Below are 24,197 nucleotides of genomic sequence, written 5' to 3'. Positions count from 1 at the left end.
CAAAGCAAAGAAAAATAGTTGAATTTATGAAAAATAAATTTCATTTCAAAGGACGACTCTGAAAGGCAATCCATGCAAATTACTTATTCTGAAGTAGATTAAGAAGAGGGAGGAGGACCCCGAAATTTCTGACTCACCTTGTTACCAAGATTCAAAAGGAAGTAGCAACTGATGCACATGGTGAAGAGGGAACTGAGACCTGAAAACAGTGAAAAGATGAAAATCTGATCACTCAGTTAAAAACCATGAGAAACAACTTTGACCTCATGCTTAAGACTGAAAACTTGAAGGTAGTCCCATTAAAACCATGCTTGCTATGACTTATTTAGCATTGTTCTGGAAATCTAGCCAGTACATAAAGAAATGGCTTAGAAGTAAAAAGTAATAAAGCTACTGCAAATAAACAGGGAAAATTACATTGTTGAGATACTCACATACCTGTATAAAACACAAGTAAACCAGTGTGAAAATGAGAGTTCGCAAGGACAGCTAAATCGATAGAAAATTCATAGCATCCCTAAATGCCAATCAGAACTATCTAGAAATTGTAATATTTTAAGAAAGTATTTCATTTATAATAGCAACAAAAAAGTATAAGATGTCTGGGAATACTTTCATCAGGAAGTGTGAAGAACCTGTTTGAAGAAAACTATAAAACCTTGTTCAGAGACACCAAAGAATACCTGGTCCATGTTGTGAGCTGGCGTATAGTTAAGATGCCATTTCTTCTCAAATTAATTTTTAAGCTTAAAGCAATTTAATTCAAATTACAGTAGGATCTTTTTGTAACTTAAAAATTATTCTGAAGTTCTAGAAGAATAAATAAAATAGCTACAAAGTTGTGGCAGGATTGAAGGAATATAAATTCTACTTTGTTTTGAAACAAAACACTTCAAACATCCACTCACAGTCTTTCCAACCATAGTTAATGAAACTCGGTCCTTCTTGTTTTTCAGGCCAAAAGTGTGGCATCATCCATGACTCCTTTGTCATTTGCCAAATCCAGTTCATGAAGCAAATCCATTCACTTTATCTGGGGGGTGGGGGAGGGGTTTAAAAGCCAGAATCTAACCATGTCTCCCATTTTGCTGGTTACCACTCTGGTCAGAGCTACCATTATCTCTGCTCTGGATTACTACAGTATCCTTTTAACTGGTCTCTCTTGCCTCCCTACAAGCATAGTGGTTCTTTCAAAACATGAGCCAAATAATATTTCCCTTAGAGTAAAAGTCAGAGTCCTTACAAGGGTCTGAACTAAGTTCTACAGGCCAATTCCTTGCCTAGGCCTACTGTAAGGCTGGTGAGCTAACAATGGTTTTTTACATTTTTTAAAGGATTGGTTTAAAAAGCAAAGAAGAATATGCAACAGATCTTATGTGGCCTGAGAAGCTTAAAATATTTACTGCCTACCCTTTAGCAGAAAAATACATGATGACCCTTTTCCTGGACATTCAGGCCTGTGGCTTCAATGGTCCCTTCTCCAGGTTCTCCCTCGGCATTGACTTCCTTTCTTCATACACTCCAGTCTTGCTTTTGCCTTTAAGCCTTTGCATGTGGCTGTTTCTTTTGCCCAGAATGTTCTTCCTCCAGCTCTCTGCTTGGCTTACTCCCTTATCACCTTCAAGTCTTTGCTCAAATGTCACTTTTCACCCAACCCCCTATTTAAAATGCAACTGTCCTCTCTGGCATTCCTGTTCCTCTTGATCTTGCTCTATTTCCCTTTGTAGCACTTAACATTTTTAATATACTGATGATGTTTGTTTATTCTTTCTTCCCCCTGTTAGACTCTAAACCTTCCAAAGATAGCTCAGTGACTATTTGCATTTATTAAAAGTGGAATACATGGGGCGCCTGGGTGGCTCAGTTGGTTAAGCCACTGCCTTCAGCTCAGGTCATGATCCTGGAGTTCCAGGATCGAGTCCCGCATCGGGCACCCTGCTGAGCAGGGAGTCTGCTTCTCCCTCTGACCCTCCCCCCTCTCATGTGCTCTCTCTTTCATTCTCTCTCTCAAATAAATAAATAAAATCTTTAAAAAAATAATAATAAAAGTAGAATACAAAGCACAGTTAACTTGAAATGCTGTTACCTTGTAACTCTTCTGAACTCTTTAATTCCTACTGAATAGGATAAAACAGATACTACTGAGAATATGTAACAATCTGTATTTTGAGTTTGTGACTAATAAGAGTGTATAATAGTCAGGTATCTTCTAGATTTTTATGACGTTGGCCAAGTATCACATTCCCTTTTAGTGCTACCACACATAGAAGTAGTGAGATAAATGACCCTTCTCAGGAGATCTTACCCTGTTGGTCTTAGTGTCTTCCAAATAGTTTTATGTTCATTAATTATCTTCCCCTGTAGTTCAGGATGCTCAGAGGACATTTTTAATGATTGGATGAATAATTATACCCAGTGGACATGATTAGTGAATCACTCAGAACTTCTAGGCAGGGTTCTAGTGATCTGTTGTAAGATACTGTCCTCAACTCTAAGCTGTTGATTTGTTGTTGTTGGTTTATATGAAGAGAATTAAGGGCTTATTGGCAGAGTTTGTGAATGACAAATATTGTAGAAGGATAGTAAATTCTGTACATAACTGAATCTGGTACCAGAGGAGGGTTAGTTAGCTAGGAGTGGTGGAGCAGAGGTTGAAGGAAGGGCATGGTCTTAACTGATAAAATGCAATACAGAAAAAAACTACAGCTTTGGACTAGAATCTTAAGAAAATAAAAACAAAAACCAAAAAACCAGACTAGATGCCAAAGGCATCTAAAAGAGAATCCCTAAAAATAACTTGATTAAACCAAAAGAAGGCACAAGAAGAGGAAAAGGGGGGATTAAAGAACAGATGGGACAAATGGAAAATAAACAGCAAGATGATAGACTCAAATACCATATCAGTAGTCACATTAAATGGGCTCGCCGCCATCATGAACGACACAGTAACTATCCGGACCAGGAAGTTCATGACTAACCGACTACTTCAGCAGAAACAGATGGTCATTGATGTTCTTCACCCTGGAAAGGCAACGGTACCTAAGACAGAAATTCGGGAAAAACTAGCCAAAATGTACAAGACCACACCAGATGTCATATTTGTGTTTGGATTCAGAACCCATTTTGGTGGTGGCAAGACAACCGGCTTTGGCATGATTTATGGTTCTTTGGATTATGCAAAGAAAAATGAACCCAAACACAGACTTGCAAGACATGGCCTGTATGAGAAGAAAAAGACATCAAGAAAACAGCGAAAGGAACGTAAGAACAGAATGAAGAAAGTCAGGGGGACTGCAAAAGCCAGCGTTGGTGCTGGCAAAAAGTGAGCTGGAGATTGGACAACAGAAGGAGTAAAGATGCTGCAGTGGCTTTATCTGTGGTGGTTGTGCAGATTTTTCATGAGAGGATCAATAAACTAAGAATGTTAATAAAAAAAAAATGGTATGAATACTTCAATTAAAAGGTGAGATCATAAGATTGAATGAAAAAGCCCTAACTTTATGTGCCTATAAGAAATGATCTTTAAAGATAATGACACAGGGGTGCCTGGGTGGCTCAGTCACTTGAGCCTCTGTGACTCTTGATTTTGGCTCAAGTCGTGCTCTCAGGGTCATGGGATTGAGCCCCACATCCTCTGTGCTCATTGTGGAGTCTGCTTGGGATGCTCTCTCCCCCTCTCCTTCTGCCCCTCCCCCCACTTGTGCTTCTGCTCTCTCTAAATAATAAATAAATATTTTATAAATAAATAAAGATAATGACACAATTAGGTTACAAGGATGGAAGAAGATATACCATATTAATACTTGTCAAAGCTGGAGTGCCTCTATTAATATCAGTCAAAAGTAGATTTCAAAGCAAAGACTATTACCAGAGATAAAATCATTTCATGATAAAATAGAGATTAATCCAAGGGACATAACAATCCTATTTATGCACCTAGTAACAGAGCCTTAAAGCAGAATAAAGCAAAAACTGATAAAATTGCAACGTACGTCAGTCAAATCCACAATTATAATTGGAGATTTCAGTACCCCAACCTCAATACTTGATAGAACAAGTTACTAGAAAATCAGCAAAGGTTTTCTAGTAGACCAGAAAGATACTATCAACCACCTTGACCTGATGGATAGGTATAGAACCACGGCAGAACACTCCTACATCCTTTTGACATATGGCACATTTTTAGTAAGTGTAGACCATATTTTGGGCCTGAAAAGAAGTTCTAATACATTTAAATGGATACATTTATATAACATATGTTCTGTGACTACAGTAGAATTAAATTAGACATCAATAACAGCCTTGGAAAAATTCCAAAATATTTGGAAACTAATGAATAATTCATGGATCAAAGAAATTAGAAAGTTATTTGAGTGGAATAAAAATAAAAACACAACATCAGAATTAGTCTGATGTTGCCAAAACATTAGTTGGGGAAATTTTGTAGTACTAGATGCAAATATTAGAAGAAAGGTCTTAGTGCCTACCTTAAGAAACCAGAAAAAGAAGAGCAAATTAAACAGAGTAAGAAGAAAGGAAATAAAGAAAGATCAAAGCAGAAATCTGTTAAATAAAAATCAGGAAAAAAATCAAAACCAAAACTTCTTTGAGAAGATGAATAAAATTGATAAACTCTAGCTAGGACTGATCAGGAGAAAGCACAAATAACCAGTATCTGCATTGAAAGAGTTGACATCACTACAGATTCTACAGATATTAAAAAGGGTGATAAGGGGATATTATAAACAACTTCATGCCAATAAATTTGACAACTTAGATGAAATGGGCAGATTCTTTGAAAGACATAACTTGCCCAGGCTCACTCAAGAAAAAAAAAAGGATAACTTTAATAGCCCTATATCCATTAAAGTAAGTCAAAATTTAGTTAGTAATTCTCTCCCAAAGGAAAATCTAGGCATAGATGGTTTCACTAAAGATTTCTACCAAACATTTAAGGAAGAAATAACACAATTTCTACATAAACTTTTTTAGAAAATTTAAGAAAAAATAGTTCTTAACTCATCTGTGAGGCCAGGATCATCCTGATACCAAAACCGAAGACATTACAAGAAAACTGTAGACTAATATCCCTTATGAACATAGATGCACAAGTTCTAAACTAAATTTTAGCAAATTGAATCTAACAGTAGGACCATACATCATGACCAAGTGATACATTATTTCTAGAACCCATGGCTGGTTTAACATTCCAAAATCAATCAATGTAATTCATTGTATTGACAAACTACCTGTCAGTAGATGAAAAGAAAGAAGGAAAAAAAAAAAACGATCCTGATAAAAACTCTCAGCAAATTAGGTTTAGAACAACCTAACAAGGAGTAGCTACAAAGACCCTACGGCTAGCACTATATACATAATGATGAAAGGCTGAATCATGTATCTCCAAGATCAGGAATAAGAAAGGGGGAAAAAAAAAAGAAAAAGGGATGTTCACTTTTACCACTTCTATTCGGCCTTATTCCGGGAGTCTCTAGCCTGTGCAGGCAGGCAAGAAAAAATAAAAGGCATGAAAAGGAAGAAGTAAAACTGTCTTTATTTGTGGATGACATGATCATCTACATAGAAAAGCTGAAGGAATTTACAAAAAAGCTAATAGAACTAATACATAAGTTCAGCAAGGTCACAGGTTACAACATCAATATACAAAGAACAATTGTATTTCTGTATAATAGCAATGAAAAACCCAAAATTGAAATTAGAAAAAAAATCATTTGGGGTAGTATCAAAAAAATATGAAACATTTAGGGATAATCTTACAAACGAAGTGAAAGATCTATACACTGAAAACTATAAAATCTTGCTAAGAGTTGAAAGACCTAAATAAGTGAGAGATACACTTGTTCATGGGTTGGAAGACTCAGTGTTGTTAAAAGGTCAGTTCTCCCCACATTGTGATTTATAGATTCATTCCAATCCTAGCAGGCTTTCTTATAGAAATGGCCAAGTTGGCTCTAAAATTTGTATGGAAATGCAAAGGACCTACAATTAAAACAAATTGGAACAAAAACAAAGTTGGAGGGTTCACACTATCTGATTTCAAGAATTCTAAAGGTACAGTAATCAAAACAGTGTGGCATCAACACCAGGGGAACAGAACAGAATTAAACTTACATGTGTATGGAAAATTTTTGACAAAGGAGCAAATGCAATTCCAAAGGGTAGTTGTTTCAACAGTTGGTGCTGAAACAATTTGATAACCACATATACAAAAAAAATGTTGGACCCATAACTCGTGCCATATACGAAAATTAACTCAAAATGGATCACACAACTAAATGTAAAACCTAAAATTATAAAGCATCTCAAGGAAAACAGAAAATCTTTGTGACCTTGGACTAGGCAAAGAATTCTTAGGTATGATACCAAAAGCATACTCTATTAAAAGAAAAAATTAGTAAATCGGAATTCATCAGCACTAAAACTTTCTGCTCTTCAAAAGACACTTAAAAGAATGAAAAGACAAGCCACAGAATGAGGGAAAATCTTTGCAAAGCATATATCTGATAAAAGATTTTGTCCAGAATATACAAAGAACTCTGAAAACTTAACAATATGAAAACAGACAATCCAGTGAAAAGTGGGCAAGAAATCCAAATATACACTTCACGAAAGAAAATACACAGCTTTCAGGTAAGGACTTGAAAAGATGTTAATCATTAGGGAATTGCAAAGTAAAACCATGAGATACCACTACACACCATCAGAATGGCAAAAATTGAAAACTCAGGCTATACCAAATGTTGATGATTATGCAGAACATCTGGAACTGCTATTGGGAATGTAAGACAAGAAACCACTACCAAAAACAGTTTAACAGTTTCTTAAAAAGCTAATTTTGCATCTAGCATCCATTCCTAGGTGTCTACCGAAGAGAACAGGAAATATATGTCCACACATAAGACTTGTACATAACTGTTCGTAGACATTATCTGTAATAGTGTAAAGTAGGAGATAGTCCAGGTGTGTGACCAAACCAGTTGTGGTACATCCATAGAAAGGAATACTACTTAGCAATAAAAAAGAAGGAACTGTTTCTGTACACAGTAACATGAACAAATCTCAGAGTAATTATGTTGAGTGAAAGAAACCAGCTTATAAAGAATACATAATGTGTGGTTCTGTTTCTTCAAAACTCTATGGATAGCCATAATGACAGAAAGCAGATCAGTGGTTGCTTTGGGATTGGCAGGGATGTGGAGGGTTTGAATAGGGTTGGCAAAGTGGGGGACTTCAGAGGGCTCTTGGTGGTGATGGATATGTTTAATGTCTTGATGGGTTCATGGGTATATACATAAGTCCAAACTTATCAAATTTTACACTTTAAAATCTGTGTGGTTTCTTGTATGTCAGTTATAATTCAATAGAGAGTAAGAAAGGACTATCCATGGACCAGCTGAGAGAGGTGGCTTACAAACCACATACATTTGCCCTGAGAAAAGATCATGTAGTAGAGCACCCAGAAAAACTATTGAAAGCCTAGGTGGCAATAATAGAAATATAGTATTTAAAATCAAAGTGATCATCTTCTGTATAGAGACCAGTCTGTACTTGAGGATGTAGAGAAACTAGAATGTGTTGAGAGAGGAATGTCCACCTGGCACAGAAATTGAGAACTCTGCCATGAGGAATAATTGAATAAACTGGAGATGTGAAGTAGAGAAAGAATAAAATGTGAGCCCTAAGCTCTTAGTAAAATGTTTTTCAGGGATCATCTTATGTGAGGAAAGGGAAGGTTCCAGATGGTGGCCGGAGATAGAATTAAAACCTGTAAGTGGAAGTGAAACAGGGAGTCCAATTTCATCTTGCTATTAGGAAAAATAATAGGTGGAAATTGGCTTCCCTGCGAGAGAGCAGGTTTCTGTCTCTGGATATGTGTTTGGCACAGGTAAGAGCCCACTTAGGTCTTATAAGAAGGAATACGAGCTTTGCGTGGTTGACGCATCCTTATGTTGAAACACCACCATTATTTTGCAAGGTGCCTTCATAGAGAATAGGCATCCGTCTTATTTTGAGGTATAATAGTTTCCCGTCATTATTCTCATGATCCATATAAAGAAAGCTATTGTTTTAATATAACCCATCGTATTGGAGTCAGAGGTGGAATTCACTCCTAGCTCTGGCAAACCCGTGGTGAATCTCTGCCTGTTTCTGCTTTACTCATATCCATGGGCATGTTCTCATTCATTTCTTGTGATCTTGTGGACGAAATGATAAATACAACATTCGAATGCTTATTCCCCTGTTTGTAATATGTTGGTATTTTTATTTGTTTTATATGGTGCACAGCTGCCATATTAAGAATTGTTGTATATAATACAAATAGATTAGTCCCTTAGGAACAATGCCACATCTTTTTAAAAGAATCTGAAAACTATTTTCCTTATACTTTTAGGGGAAAAAATGATTTACCCATCCTTATTTTTAGGTATCTGGGGCATGGGGGTGGAGTGGGATGGGGTGGAATTTGTTCTTTCATTGCTAACAGCCACATAAATCTGTGTATGTAATGACTGTTTACACACTCTTTGCCCACTGCATGCTATATAAGGAAGGTATGACTGCCTTGTTCAGCTTATACTTGGGTCCCTTCAGCACTGGGAATGCATGTGTTCAGTGTTGAATGGCTATATTCACTCATTTCATGAGAGGAATAAGTTTGCTCTATGTTGGCATATTTAAGAGGGGCAAAGGGAGTAGCCTTTTCTAGCATGGCCATTTAACAGTGACTCATGGTTACTCAACTTGTTTAGAGTAATCTTTGACACCAGAAGGTTATTAATAGGTTATTCTTAGACCGTGATCTTTCAGCTTAGACTACTCAGGCATTTTCTTTAGTAGGGAGGTGTGTGTGTAGGAGTTTTTTGTTTTTATTTTTTAATTAACACAAGAATTAATGTGAAAATAGAATTGCTTTTATCAAATGTTTGGCACCAACAGTATTTTTCAGTTTACTTTTAGATTCCATCTCACATCCTTTGTCTTAATTCACTTTGATTTAAAAACTTCCTTTTCTCAATGAGGTCATGTAATAAATCCCTTTTTGAGAATGAATTGATATTTAAGGCATTAAATATAGATTGGTACATATTTAGAGGACACTTGTTTAAAATGATTCTTTTGCTAAAGAGTAGACATAAAGAAATTAAAAGGTATATATATATAAGACAAGGGGTGCCTGGGTGGCTTAGTTAGTTAAGTGGCTGACTCTTGGTTTTGGTTCAGGTCATGATCTCAGGGTCCTGAGATTGAGCCCCATTTTGGGCTCCGTGCTCAGTGGGGAGTCTGCTTCCTCTCTCTGTCTCTCAAATAAATCTTTAAAACAAAGATATGAGACGAACTAATAAATGATTTAAGCCTCCCTCCTCCCCCCACCAAAACATCTGAGCTTTTTGAGGCATTTCTCGATAATAACTAGTTACATGTAAATGATAATAAATTTGATTATATAAACTAATGGTGAACAGAAGCATGGAAAATTTGCTTAGTAGATCATTTCAAAATTGTTCCTAAAAAAGATGGCTTAATAAACAATGATTTCCCATCTGAATTATGTTTCCTTATGCCAGGTTTCGTGTGCATGGTGGTTGGAAGGACAGGCTCTTGCAAAAGATGACTTCATTACTTCCATTGTCATCTTTTGCAAAAGATTCCCAACTTGATTGAATCCACAGACATTTTAGTGCCCTCATCTCTGTGGGCAGATAGATGGGCAAACGGATCAAATTTTGTGTCTGTTCTTAAGGAGTTTATAATCTACTAGAGGAAATAGGTATATAAATAACATAATGTAGTACAGAGAGACTTGGGGATATGAATGAAATTCCGTGGGAACCAGGAGGATAAAACAGTACGACCTGTCTCAGAGACAGGTACAGATACAGCATTAAGTTTGAAGTGACATTTGAACTGGATTTTAAGGTGTTGCCAGGCAAAGAGTGAGAGGGAATGGAATGTGAAACAGGTTGTGGTATGTCCAGAACATGGTGACAAGTTCAGAGGGACATTAATAGGGTGACTGGATAGAGGGGAGTGGTGGGAAGTGAGGCTGCAGGTGTAGGTTGTAGTAGATTGACAAAGGCCTTATATACAATCTAAAGATATACTGAGGGAGCTGCAGAAATCTTTGTGGTGGTGGTTTTGCCTTTCTTAAACCTATTTTTAAATAATTATTAATTCATAGGAAGTTTCCAAGAAGTACACAGGGAGAACCCTTGTACCTTTCCCCCAGTTCCCCCCAGTGGTAAAATGGTACATAACTATGTCCAATATCAAGACCAGGAACTTGACATTGATACGGTCCACAGGCCTTGTTCACATTTCATGAGTTTTATGTGTGTGTGCACGCTCACGCACGCGTGTGTGTAGCTGTGTGGTTTCTTTGTAACCACCACCACATCAAGACACAGAACTGTTCCATCACCGCAAGGCCCCCCTTGCTGTCCCTTTATAGCCACACCCATCTCCTCTCCCCCTTTCCCTAACCCTTGCTGGCAACCACAAGTAATTTTGCTATTTCAAGAATATTTTATAAATAGAACTGTACAGTGTATAACCTTTTGAGACTGGCTTTTTTTCACTCAGCTGAATTCCCACAAGATCAATGCAAGTAGTTGTGAGTAGTGATAATTCCTTTTGATTGCTGAGTTTTACTAGTCCGTTCTGTGGATGTACCCCAGTGTGTTTAATCAGTCACCCATTGAAGGACATCTAGACTGCTTCCAGTTTTTGGCTATTCCAAATAAAACTGTGGACATTTTTGTACAGCTTTTGTATGAACGTAAGTTTTCATTCCTCTGGGATAAATGCCCAAGAGTACAATTCTTGGATCATAAGGTAACCGCATGTTTAGTTTTCAAGAAACCACCAAACTCTGTTCCAGAGTTGCTGTACCACTTTTCATTCCCCCTAGCAATGTTTCACGTCAAAGATGAGGTGAGATTGGAAGTGTGTTGGAGAAGATGGACATAATGGCAGAAGATGAACTTCGTGAGAGAACTCTGGTGACAGGGAAAACTAAAGGATGAGAAAAAGCAAGAGATGAGACTAGATTTCTGAGGGAGAATTGAGAGGATTTGATAGTTGTATACAAACTCTAGGGTCACATACCCTCTGGCCTGTTTTCTACCCGCCAGATATTTTCCAGTGCATGAGTCAATAAACTGCGGCCCAGGACAGCCCATTACCTGGTTTAATAAATAAAGTTTTTTTGGAACACAGCCATGCCCGTTCATTGACTGTGGTCTGTGGCTGCTTTTTCCTGCTGCAGTGGCGGAGTTGAGTAGTTGTGACGGACACTATATGACCCACAAAAAGCTTGCTACCTACTTATCTAGAGAAACTTTGATATTTCTGATGAAATAGATTAAAGCAGGGATTCTTACTTTGGTTAGAAATGGGGGCTAGGGAAAGTGTGTGTTTGTGTATGTGTTTTTTTGCTTTTAAACTTAGTGTTCCAAAGGTGTGCTCTAGATAGAGAAGCTGACCATGGTTTCAGGTGCTCCTTCTTCCTTTGTCCGTTTTTTTAGTTTTACTTTATCCTCCTTTGTATGTTGGGATTCTGCATAAGATTTTTATTTTGAAAAGTGGTGATGGACAGTAGGGAGCAGGCAGTGGCCCCAAAAGGATTTTAAAAACCACTTGGGGCGTCTGGGTGGCACAGTTGGTTAAGTGCCTGACTCTTGTTTCAGCTCAGGTCTAGATCTCAGAGTTGTGAGATTGAGCCCTGTGTTGGGCTCCGCAGAGAGTCTACTCAAGACTCTCTCCTTCTCCCTCTCTCTCTCCCTCTCCCCCCCCCCGCCCCCTGCCGCTCACGCATGCTCTCTCTCAAATAAACAAATCTTTTTTAAAAACCCACTTATTTGTATGACCTCTGATGTTCCTTTCAACATTTAAGATGCTCTGATTCCATGTTGCAGCGTGGCTCTAAATCTAACATTTCAATTCATAATTCATTTTCTCTGAGAAAATGGTCTCTCTCCTCCTGACTGACGGATTTAAGAAGTGTTTCCTTGGGCCCCTGGCTGGCTCGGTCAGGAGAGCATGCGGCTCTTGATCTCTGGGTTATAAGTTTGAGCCCCATGTTTAGTGTAGAGATTACTTAAAAATAAAATCTTTTTAAAAAAGAAAGAAATGTTGCCTTTATAAGTTCCTGGCTCACAACCTTAGTCATCAGATCTTTCTCCTTACTTCAGCATCTGTTTGCCAAAGCCCTGTTCATTTGAAGTCATTTGGTGGGGGGGGGGGAGAGGAGGCTGACATCTGCAACTTCTCTCTCTTTTCCTGAGCACTCCGTAGGTAACAAGGGGGTGCGAGGCGTCTGGCTTGGTGTATGAGAGAACTGTGTTCCTTCCGTTATGCCTAATGGTTGTGACTGATATATATACAATCTCTTTATATTTAAAGCTCCTCCTCCTTCCACGACCGCATGAGATGACTCCTGTTGACATGGTAGGATATCTGTACAGATTCTCACTCATATGTGCCCCCTGCCCTCTCTCTCCCGGGCAAATAAGTAGTGCGTGTGGGAGCATATTATTCTGTAACCTGGTTTATCTTTCAGTTTTAATGTTAACATCTTTGCACGTCAGTATAGATCTACTTAATTATCTTTAAAGCTTGCCATGGTCTTCCATTTTACGGGTATGTTATAATTTAACCAGTTCAATGGGATAACTTTTCATCTAATTCTTTGCTATGATAAATCACACTGCTTATACTTATATCTTTGTGTAATTATCTATTTCTAATGTGTGATTATTATAGAGATTACACCTTTTAAAGCTTTTTGATACATTTTGCCAAATTGCCATCCAGTGTGTTGTACCAATTTATTTTTCACCCACCAGACTTCTTTTTGAAGGCTTTACAACTCTGGCAGGAGGGAAAAAATATTGTACCATTTTAACTTAATTATTATTGTGAAGCAGAATATCTTTTCTTAAAGGGTTTTTTTGCCTTTTAATTTCTAAGTCAGGCCTATCTATACTTTAAACATAGTATTTTTGCTGTGTTTATCTTTAAATGTGCTTTATATTTAGAGTTAGGCTTACCTAGTTAACTTTATTAAAAATTGAGGGTAAGAGAGTGGGCAGACCCAGTTTTCTGAAAACCCCACAACCCCGTGCCTGCACCTTTGAGTAGCCACCTTGTCACCTTTCACTCCTACTATGAAGCCGCTTTGAGATCTGCTGATAGTTGGGCCTTGTGGGGTCCAGAGGAGGAGTGGGTGAAATGGCTGTGAGCATGTCAGGGATACGGTCTAGAAGCACTAATGGGTAAGTGAGTATCTCCTTTTGTCTTCTAAAATTTTTTCACATCACTGCTTTGTGTCTCAGTGGTTGCCACTGATGATGGTAAAATAGTACAGTGATGGGTACTGTGGGAACATTGGGCTTAAGGCTAGAGATTTAACACAAAACCTTCTGAGTTTTTGGAGGTCTTGATATAGGCCATTTTTACTAGTGTTTGGCTTACTAATTTCTTAATTTCCCACTTTGCTATATTTTTTAATGGGAAAACAGGCAGTGGAAAGACTCCCAGCCTTAGTTCTAATTGGAGAAGTTACTATATGGATACTACACTTAAAAATTTGAAGCAGTTCCGGGGCGCCTGGGTGGCTCAGTTGGTTGAGCGGCTGCCTTCGGCTCAGGTCATGATCCTGGAGTCCCGGGTCGAGTCCCGCGTCGGGCTCCCTGCTCGGCGGGGAGTCTGCTTCTCCCTCTGACCCTTCCCCCTCTCATGTGCTCTCTCTCTCTCTCTCTCTCTCTCATTCTCTCTCTCTCGAATAAATAAATAAATAAAATCTTTAAAAAAAAATAAAATATCTTTAAAAAAAAAAAAAATTTGAAGCAGTTCCTATGTCTTCACCTGGGAAGAAAAGTGATACAGTTCTGATACTAGTGAAGTGAGTGTGAGATGTGAACTTTGGAATACTGGTCACTACTTAAGTGGATCCTGTAACTTAAATCGTTTAATTTAAAAATATCTCTTGGAGATATTAATTAAAAATAAAGTTTGTTACCAGTCAGTTGTATGTGGAAGTCAGTGAGGCTTCTGGCAGAGGATTAATAATATGCCTGCCCCACCCCCCCGGCAGTAGCAACAGCACTTCTCAACTTGGAGCCTTGACCCTGAGAAGCTCTGTCAAGCCCCAGATTCTTTTCTCTGTGACTCTGCACCACTGGGTACCCCCAAATTCCCACTGTGTGTGGCCCAGAAAGCCTCAAGAAAACTAAGAACTTCTGTGCTTCTTACCTAGACAGGGCAACAGCATGATCCACAGCAGCATGATTAGTGAGGCATGATCCACATCGTTTTCCAGTCAAGTGAGTGGCTGGTCATGAGGGGGCTAATTCTTTCACGTGCTTCTCTTCATGACCATGTATTTGTAAAACAGTTGGCTGCTCTTAGTAGTGTATGCCCCTGAAACTTAATATGATGCTCACTGGCCGCCCAAGGGTAACATCGGTGTCCCAGAACAACACCATGTTCAACAGACTGAAATGTCTTAGACAGTTGAGTCCATTAACAAAATCATGAAGTCAGACCATGTGCAAGTCACCATCATAGACATTGGAGCAGGGAGGGAATAAAAAAGTATAAGCAGGCCTTTTCCAAAGCCCTGTAATAAGTTAGGGAAATGAGAGGTAGAGATGAGGTGGTCTGACCCTACAAGGCCGGGGACTGAAACAGGGTAACAACTGCTGTGGCATCAGAGGAGGAGAGCAGGGGAAGTGAGGCAAGGCTTTGTGGGTGTGGGGGCTCCGAGGGTGGAGAGGAGGAGTGTAAGCCCTCGGGGTCGCTTGAGGAGAGACAAAGGTGTCAGGGCGAGAGAGTGAGGAGAGAGGATGGGGCAGTAGAGAATTGGAAGAGCCTTTATTTGGAATTTGAGATCTTAAGGTATGGAATCTGCACCTTCCACGAGGCCACGCAACTAGCAAAATTGCACATGGGGGACTGGAGGCAAGGGGCCCTTTCTCCAGCACACATATATAGAGCCATCAGCCTAGGAACTCAGGAGGGATGCCTCTCACCTGTGAAGAAAAAGCAAAATAAGAGAGTAGGTGAGCTTTTTAGACTTAAAAAATGATTGCAGAAAGAGTACTTTTCTCCCAGCTTCCCCAAATGTTAACATTTTTCATAACCAGTCTAATGATCAGAATCAGGAAACTGACATTTTTATGATAATATTAACTAATCCATCGGTCTTTCTCAGATTTCATCAGTTCTTCTACTCATGTCCCTTTTCTGGCCCAGGATCCAGTTCAGGATGACACATTGCATTTAGTTGTCACATCTCCTTAACTGGAACAGTGTCCCAGTCTTCCAATGACTCCCATGACCTTGACACTTTTGAAGAGTACTGGCCAGTTGTTTTGTAGACTGTTCCTTAGTTTGGGTTTGGCTGATGTTGCCTCATGATTCAATGCAGGTGATGCCTTTTTGGCAAGAAAATCACAGAAGTAATGCTGTACCCTTGGCGGTGCCAGGAGGCATGTGAGGTCAATGGTCCCGTTACCATTCACTTACTACTGTCACATGGTTATGGTGGTGTCTGCATGTGAAAGTACTATTTTTCCTCTTGTCATTAATAAGTCTCTTGAGGGGATTGGGCATCTTTTTTAAAAGTCCCCCAAGTGATTCTGGTGTGTGTCCAGGGTTGGGAGGGAGGATGGCAGAAGTACATCAAGATGGATGGAGAAGTTGAAGGTGTTTTCATTATGAAGTCTTATCTCAACATGGAAAGAGTGAAGCAAGATGTTCAGATAGGGAGCAGAGAGAGAGAGACACTGCAGTCTCTTGAGGAAAATGGAGCAATTTTGAAGCATCTGCTACTAGGCGTTACTGGTTGGAAATAATGCAGTTTGAAGAAATGTTTCTGACTGGAGTGAAGGTGGTCGAACATCATGAATGTTAGCAGACTAAGTGTACGCGGGTTTCCGGCACTTTCTCTACAATGTTCAGAACCCTGGAAGCTGAAGTAGAGAAAGTTTCAGTGAAGGACATCCAACATTATTTAGGGGAACAAGAGATCCATTGCTGTGGGCATGCACAGCACTGAAACGTGCAGTCTTAGTGGGACAGGTGACATGGTCATTAAGGAGCCCCGTGGATTAGGTGACACGATGGTCTCAGCAGCCTGAAAGGGTATAGTGCTTGGAGAAGCAGAAAGTGTGACTCGCTTACTTGGTAGGTGTGAAGGGAAAGACAGGGAGGTGCAATAAGGAGGATGTGGTCAGAGAGGCAGAGAGCATGTTGACTTAATGCCAGCAGGCCAGAGATGGGGCACTAGGCAGGCTCCCAGATGCGAATGCCGATAAAGGCGCCAAGCCAAACCTACACAAGAACAGACAAGTTTATTCTGTCTGCTATCTTCATTCAGTAAACACTTGCCGCATCACCTTTTCTGGTGAAATACTTAAGGTTTTCTGAGCATCTTTTTTTTTTTTTTTTTAAGATTTTATTTATTTACTTGAGAGAGAGAGTGAGATCACAAGCAGGGGGGAGGGGTAGAGGGAGAAGCAGACTCCCCACTGAGCAGGGAGCCCAGTGTGGGACTCGATCCCAGGACCCTGGGATCATGACCTGAGACGAAGGCAGACACTTAACCGACTGAGCCACCCAGGTGCCCAAGGTTTTCTGATCATCTTTTAGGAAAATTTGGACATCTTTTTTTTTTTTAAGGTTTTGTTTAATCAACTTGTAATTATCCATATAATGGGGAACAGAAATCACACAAATAGTTGAAATATGCATAAAATTATAAGTCATCAGTTGAAATATGAACTTAATCTCTCTCGTGTATCAGGACTGCTAATAAATAATAAGGTTGATGAGTTTTAGTTTTTTTATATCATGCTGCTGATTATCCTCTGTAGATGGCAACTAAGCTTGGATGTAAAAGTAAAATGTAAATTGTAAAACATACAGTTCTGAAGTAGAGGAAGTGAAAAGTGAAAGTATTCTTCTTCCCTGTCCCCATAGGCAGACTATGCTCAGTTTGGGGTGTCTTCTTCCAGACTGTTCGCTGTGAGAACACAGGGATTTGTGTTCATTGCTCACTCCTGTAGCTCTGTCAGGTAGATTGCCTTTCTTGAATGCACTACGTTTTTTAGGAATTCCTTGCCTTCATGGCGTGGTAACATCACATTTTCCTACATCCAGTTTTCGTCTGGATTTTTTTTTTTTATATCCTGGTGCTCAAGATTACTGATTTTCAACCATTCATCAAGCATGTATGGTGCACCTGCCAGCGCTGGGCCGCTGATGGAGAAGGGAACACATTAATTAGAAATCACAAGGAAAAGCAGAATTGCATACAACTGTGAGAAAAGAAGCATGTGGTGGTGGTGAATTTAACGAGAAAAGACTCCTCTGAGGAAGTGATCATTGAGCTGAGAGATGAAGGAAGAATGTGAGTTGGCCAAGAGGTGGGGGCAGGGCGTGGGCCTAGGAGGCCACATGTGCGGGGATCCTAAAAGGATACCAGTGTGACCAGAGGAGTGGCATAGAGATGGGGAGGAACTGTAGTGCAGAGTAAGGTTAGACAGGGAGGGTCAGACCATGCAGGGTCTTAGGGGCCATGTTAAGAAATTTTCTCCATCCCAAGAGCAATAGGTAATTGGAACATTTTTGAAGCAGAAGTCATGACAACCGTATTTGTATTAAGAAAGGATCATTCTGGGCGCCTGGGTGGCTCGGTTAGGCGACTGCCTTCGGCTCAGGTCATGATCCTGGAGTCCCGGGATCGAGTCCCGCATCAGGCTCCCTGCTCAGTGGGGAGTCTGCTTCTCCCTCTGACCCTCTTCCCTCTCGTGCTCTCTATCTCTCATTCTCTCTCTCTCAAATAAATAAATAAAATCTTTAAAAAAAAAAAAGAAAAAGGATCATTCTAGTTGTGATGTGGAGAATGGATTATAGGGAATTCAAGGAAATCAGTCAGTGGGCTACTTAGAGTAGTCCAGGCAAGAATTGTGTGGACTCTGATTGCAGACTCTGTTGGGGGTGGGGGGTTGGGGGGTATGGGGATAAATGGATGGATTTGGGAGACATGGTGATGAATTAGATATTGGGGTGGGGTGAGAAAGAGGGAAGAGTTGAGGCTGGCTTCTGAGTTTCCAGCATACGGAAGAGCATCGGTAGTGGTATCATTCCCTGGAATAGAGAACAAGGGAAGAATGTCAGGCATTAGGGCAAGATCATGAGTTCTGTTTTCAGTTGCATTAGGTTTGAGGTACCTTGAGACATTCAAGTGGAGACATTTCAGATAGGCTGCTGAATGTACTAGTAAGAGAACTGGATTAGAGATAGGAATCTGTGAGGTATCTGCATTGAGGTGTTAATTAAAGCTGTGGGTGTGGATGGCATCACTTTGGTAAAGATGATAGAATGAGAAGAATAGGCCTTGTACCCTGCCTTGAGGAATTCCCAATATTTAAATGGCCGCGTCAAGAAGGATGAGCCAAGAAGGAGGCCAAAGGAGCAACCAAGTAGACAGGCAGGAAAAATTAGGGTGGTGGTGAGTCACAGAGGACAAGGGAGGAGTGGTTTTTGAAAGAAGGGTGTAATCAACACCTTCGGATGCTGCCAAGAGCTAACATGTACGAAAGACAGAGAATCGTATTTCCTGGCAGGCAGGTCTTTGGTGACTGGCTAAAAGCTGTAAAGTGCTAGGTGGAGAAGCCCCATGGGATGGGGCTGGGAGGGACCAGGAAGGAGATGTGGACCATAGCACACACAGGTGGATGCTTTTTAGAGGTTTGTTTACAGGTGGGCAATAGCTGGGAGGGGGCTATGGGGTTAGCCAAGGGAGAGCTTATTTGATTTTGTTAATGGGAGTCTTGATCATATTTAAAACTGATTGGAAGGAAAAATCAAGTGAGAGGGAGTTGGCTGTATGAGAAGGAGGTGAGAAAACAGACGAATGAGTTCCTCAGAAAGCCAGGGGGTGAATGGAATCCAGAAGTATCCACAGAAGCAGACGAGTACAGTGGTTAGCAGATAAGGGATGGGAATGCCATCGGTGTCCGCCCTCCAACCCATAATATAGGTGACAGTGTCTTCTTCTGAGAGGGAAGAAGAGGGCTTTACATGTGGGTCCGGGTTGCCTTTCATCTGAGAAATACCGTAAGTTGCTTTCTATTCCCTTGCTTCTCTCTTCCCTGTTGTTGTATTTTTTTAATAGCTTTATTGAGATAACTCACACAATTCTCCCAAAGTGTACATTTCAGTGGTTTTTAGTTTATTCACAGATAACGTGCAACCATAACCACAGTCAGTTTTAGAACATTTCATCACTTCAAAAAGAAACCTCATACCTTTTAGCTATCACCCCCCTCCCTTCTTATTCATCTTTTGCTGTCAGAGAGAGCATAGAGTATGGTCTGAATTCAAATCTAAAATCATATCATGATTTCAAAGAAAAACATATTTAAGCTGAGGCATATGAAAGGTTGCCAAGAGCCTCAAAATGGTGATCTAGCCAGAGACGCACAGGGGGCTGAGGCCTACTACTTAGGGTCACTAGTATAAAATCAACAGATAATAAACTCAGGAACTGCATTAAATGCCAGGCTCTTCCCTGTCAGAAAAAATCGTCTTAAGAATAAAGATTAATAAAATGAAATTACAGAAGTAACACATGTAATTAGCTTTTAAGAGAGCATTTTCTCTTGATAAATGATTTTATCTACTGGCCCCCAAAAAGTACATTTTGGGGAACTTAAACTTGGTATTTGGGATGATGAGCTGCTGTCAGAAGTCTAAGGCATTCACAGAATAGGGCAGTGACAGCTGACCCGAGAAGGGAAAGATTCTGCGGACCACTGATACTGAAGAAGTTCTGCATAGGATTAGTAGGATGATCTTGAACATTTAGAAAAGAAAGTAGTCAGTAAAAATCAGCATGGGCTTAGGAAAAAGGTCATACCAAATTAACTTAATTTCATTGTCTTATATTCAGGAAATGTGGAAGAAATAGTAACCAGCTGACCCTCGAACAACACGGGGGTTAGGGGGTCAAGGGGTGCTAACCCCCCACACAGTCAAAAATCCACATAAAACTTTTGACTCCCGCAGAATTTAACTACTAGCAGCCTATGGCTGACCGTAAGCCTTGCTGATAACATCAAGAGTTACCATATTTTGTATGTTACATGTACCGTATGCTGTATTCTTAAAGTCAACTAGAGGAAAGAAAATGTCGTTAAGAGAATCATAAGGAAGAGCAAATACATTTCTAGTACTGTCCTGTAAAAAATGCGTGTATAAGCGGACTAGCAGTTCAAACCCTTGTTGTTCAAGGGTCAAATGTTATTTTATCCAAGTATTTCACAAAAAGCCTTTTGAACATGATTTGGAAATACGTTTATATGTAAGTGGCTGAGAGACCATGCCAAAGATTATTGGTAGATGGTTAATGAAAAGAGCATGATGATTCAAAGGCATAATAATGGTAGGTTCCGTTCAGAATTACTTCCTTTTCGGTGTTTTGGTTAATGATTGAGGCTGTGGGAGGTATACGTATCTATCAGATTTGCAGATAACGCAGATATGAGAGTGATAGCTGGTATGTTGGATGTCCTTCGGAGTCCAGAAATAGGTCCACAGTGTTGAAGGATGGGCTGTTAATGAGGTTCAATTAAATAGTGAGAAGAGGTAAGGCCTTCATTGCATGCAGTGTCACTCAAAGACCTGGCTTCAAGTGAATTATATGATTTAATCACAAAAATTCTTAATGGTAGCCTCAGGCTACATTACCATTTGTGACGTTTATGGGGAAGTCGTGGTCTAGTGTCTTCTGCATCATTCCATCCTAGATGGGATTGCAACATTAGCCTTACCTTTCATAAAAGAATAGTTGAAGAAGCTGAGAGGAGGTTTTCTGGAGAAGCCAAGAGATGGGCAGGCTGCTCCCAGACTGTGGGTGTGTTCCTCACGTGCACAGGCTTATCAGTACTCCGCTGAAGAAGCAGTGTGTCTTTGCACACCTCTCTCCTCTCTGGTACTCTGCCCTGCGGATTCCCAGCTCTGTCTTCTCAACTCCTGGAGACCCCCCCCCCCCCCACCACCACTCTGGGGCCTAGAAACCCTTCTCCAGGCAGGACACTGGGGCGTTTGTGAGTTTCACTTCATTTCTTCCCCTTCTTGCAGGGGTCACCGTCCTGTGCTGGCTGAAGTTCAGTGTTTAAAATTTGTTTCCGGGCACCTGGGTGGCTCAGTCATTAAGCGTCTGCCTTCGGCTCAGGTCATGATCCCAGGGTCCTGGGATCGAGTCCCACATTGGGCTCCCTGCTCAGCGGGAAGCCTGCTCTCCCTCTCCCACTCCCCCTACTTGTGTTCCCTCTCTTGCTGTCTCTGTCTGTCAAATAAATAAGTAAAATCATTTAAAAACATATAAATAAATAAAATGTATTGTTTCATATAATTTCTCCTCTTTTGTCATCTTTTTCATGGGGGAAGGTAAATCTGTCTCTTGTTCCTCTATCTTAGCCAGAAGTGGAGGCTCTCCGGTGATTGATTATTGCTAACATTTTAGCTTGGCATTCAAAGCCACCTTCTGCTGTCATTCCCTTGTTCCCTCCACACCTTTCCTCAGACTGACTCTGTGCTTCTTGCCCACCTTCATCCCCACGTCATGCCATTCCTTTCCCTCATCCTTGCTCATCCGTGGCTCTCCGTTCTCGGGGTCAGCTTGGGGGCTTCTTCCATGTCATTTCCCTCCCATGGGAGGCGGACTCAAACCTACTCTGCCTGTTCTGTTTCTACCATAATAACACTGTTTTCAGCATTCGAGCGCACGTGTTGTGAATCTGCTGGCCTTCCCCCTGGAACGCGTGTGTCAGTCCTCACACGCGCTTACTCGCGCGTGCTCGGCTCCCCAGGGCCTCGACGGGTCTTGCCCACCTTGTGTCTTTTATGGCACTCTGTGGGTATATAATCGAGAGAGAAGGTATGTAACAAATGGACCCATGTCATACATGTTTTTTTAAAGGAGTTTTTCTCCTCTCCCCCAAAATCAGGCCACAGAAGAAGTTTCCAAAAATCTGGTTGCCATGAAAGAAATCCTATATGGCACGAACGAAAAAGAGCCACAGACCGAAGCAGTGGCGCAGCTTGCCCAAGAACTGTATAACAGCGGGCTCCTGAGCACCCTGGTGGCTGATTTACAGCTCATTGACTTTGAGGTAAGGAATCAATTTCTTACTTTTCAAAAACGGTACCTTCTTCATGGCCTTGTGTTCTCCCCTCCGAAAGATCCTCTAAGATTCCTGTCAGGGTCTTGGCTCAGGGGTCACTGACCTGCAGGCGTGCCCAGGCTGCCTGCCTAATTAGCGGAGCCGGGCAGGAGCTCAGGGCCACCTCAGGCTTCGGCCAGGTCGCCTCCTCTTTCACCACGCTGCATATGAAGTTTCTTCGGTATTCGTTGTGCCCTTTTGTTTACATTATATTTAATAAGTAGCTGCTCTTTTACATAATTCACTGGCCTTGGATTCTCAAGGAGTCAACAATCTAAAGAAGACCATAGAATGTTAGAGGTAGGGAGATCTTAGGGGATATCCAGTTGTGTTTTGGTTTGTTTTTTTTGTTTTTTGTTTTTTTTTTTAACCTGCTAAGAACTCATTACAGCAGAGATCATATGTTCTGTTTGTTGGGCACTGCTTTTAGATGTTTAAATTAGGGTAACAGTTAAATAGCAGGAGACTTTATACGCAGTTTTGAATTTCTGGCTTCCCTTGAAAATTTTGACGCTGGCAACATGGAGCCTGTAGGCCTACATGGCCCCTCAGCTGGAACAGAGCACATACCACCCCATGGCACCCTGGGGTGTGCTACAGACAGCAGCTTGCTTTTCTGTCTCAGGGCCTGCTTTACCCAGCTGTGTCTCCTGCCTGGCCCTGGTAGGCATTTGATATTACTGCCCAAGCTTATACAGCTGAATCGTGCCATGTTAGATATTTAGTGAATTTAACAGTGAGAATAATGGTCCTTGATACCAGTCTGAAAGGTAGTCTGAGAAGTATATATGGTAATGAAGGGCCCTGGCATGGTTATGAGCAGGTTCCTCTGAGTCTTTGTCATGGGTGTGCTTTGTTTTAAGCCCAGTGTTTATGGTCCTGAGTGATCAGTTAGATGTCTACACAGGTGCTCGAAAAATCAGAGGAGAGAATGGCAGACGGACAGTCAGACTCAGTGTTGGAGAGCGATGGGAGGGTGTGGTTCATAGGTTAACTTGAATATAATATTGATAAAGGATAATAAAAGTTTACTTCTATCCTGTAGAACAGATATAAAAATGATATTTCCATTTATGTAGATGATTTATTTTTAATAGTATACCAAATTCCACCAACAGCAATTTCTCTTTCCTCTGTGAAGTTGGGAATGCGCTGGAACATCCAGTTCCTTCTGCTTTGTCCACCCATCTCGTTCCCCGACCTGGACACTGAATTGAATATTCATTTGAGACTTAAATTTAAGAGCAGTGTGCGCCATTGAGATGTGTTCTTAGAGATTGCCATTGCTACTCCTGACCTAGCACAGGCCCCGGGATGATCTCAGGCGCTGGAAAGTAGCATTTCACTCTCCTGCAGGCTTGTCAGCCTCACACCAGGTGGCCATTCTGAAAAATCTCGTGGGTTTGTTTTCCATTTGTTAATTTCTTATGCAGTTTTCTGATTATAAGGTTCGCTGTATAGCAGTAAAGTCCTTCTGTTTAGTAAAGTACAGTTGTATAATTCTGATCTCTGAACTGCTACGTCATGTGGTACTTAGAGCCTTCATTATTAATCTATATAAAATCTCTCTGAAGTAGACCTAGCTTAATAGGGGGATATGTCTACTTGCCATGAAAGCGCAGCTGCTTACAGGATTCTTTTAGTTTTATTATACCAGCAGAATGCAGCTTCTCTTCCTTCCATCACTATAAAAGGAAATCATATATATTGTTTACAACACGAGCATTTTATTTGAAGCTGCTTGTTCCATATGGGTGGAAATCGGATCCCTGAACATTGTAAGCATATAGCAAGTTTTTATTTTTCATATCTGAGTCCACATGATTCTAAGGGTTAGAAATGGTTGAAAATATAATTTCAACCAATATAGTAAGGTTTCACTTTGTGAACATACTGCTCATATTAAAAATAGTATACTATTAAAACTTAGAATTTGGAATT

The 24,197-nt window shown here is 40.5% G+C and overlaps 1 protein-coding gene across 2 annotated transcripts in view; it reads left to right on the top strand.

Moving 5' to 3' along the window:
- The window catches only part of CAB39 (calcium binding protein 39), a 90,148-nt gene that overhangs the window by 42,972 nt on the left and 22,979 nt on the right, over positions 1–24,197 (top strand). For both annotated transcript variants that reach the window (XM_028105317.2, XM_028105316.1), the window contains exon 3: positions 22,041–22,205. In XM_028105317.2, coding sequence (XP_027961118.1) covers positions 22,041–22,205 — 165 coding nt within the window. The remainder of the gene's footprint in view (positions 1–22,040; positions 22,206–24,197) is intronic.

Source organism: Eumetopias jubatus, unplaced genomic scaffold, assembly GCF_037043125.1.
Source record: "Eumetopias jubatus isolate StellerSeaLion01/CBP00866 unplaced genomic scaffold, mEumJub1_p1.0 scaffold_3, whole genome shotgun sequence".
NCBI lineage: Eukaryota > Metazoa > Chordata > Mammalia > Carnivora > Otariidae > Eumetopias > Eumetopias jubatus.
This window is presented reverse-complemented; position numbering and strand designations above follow the sequence as displayed.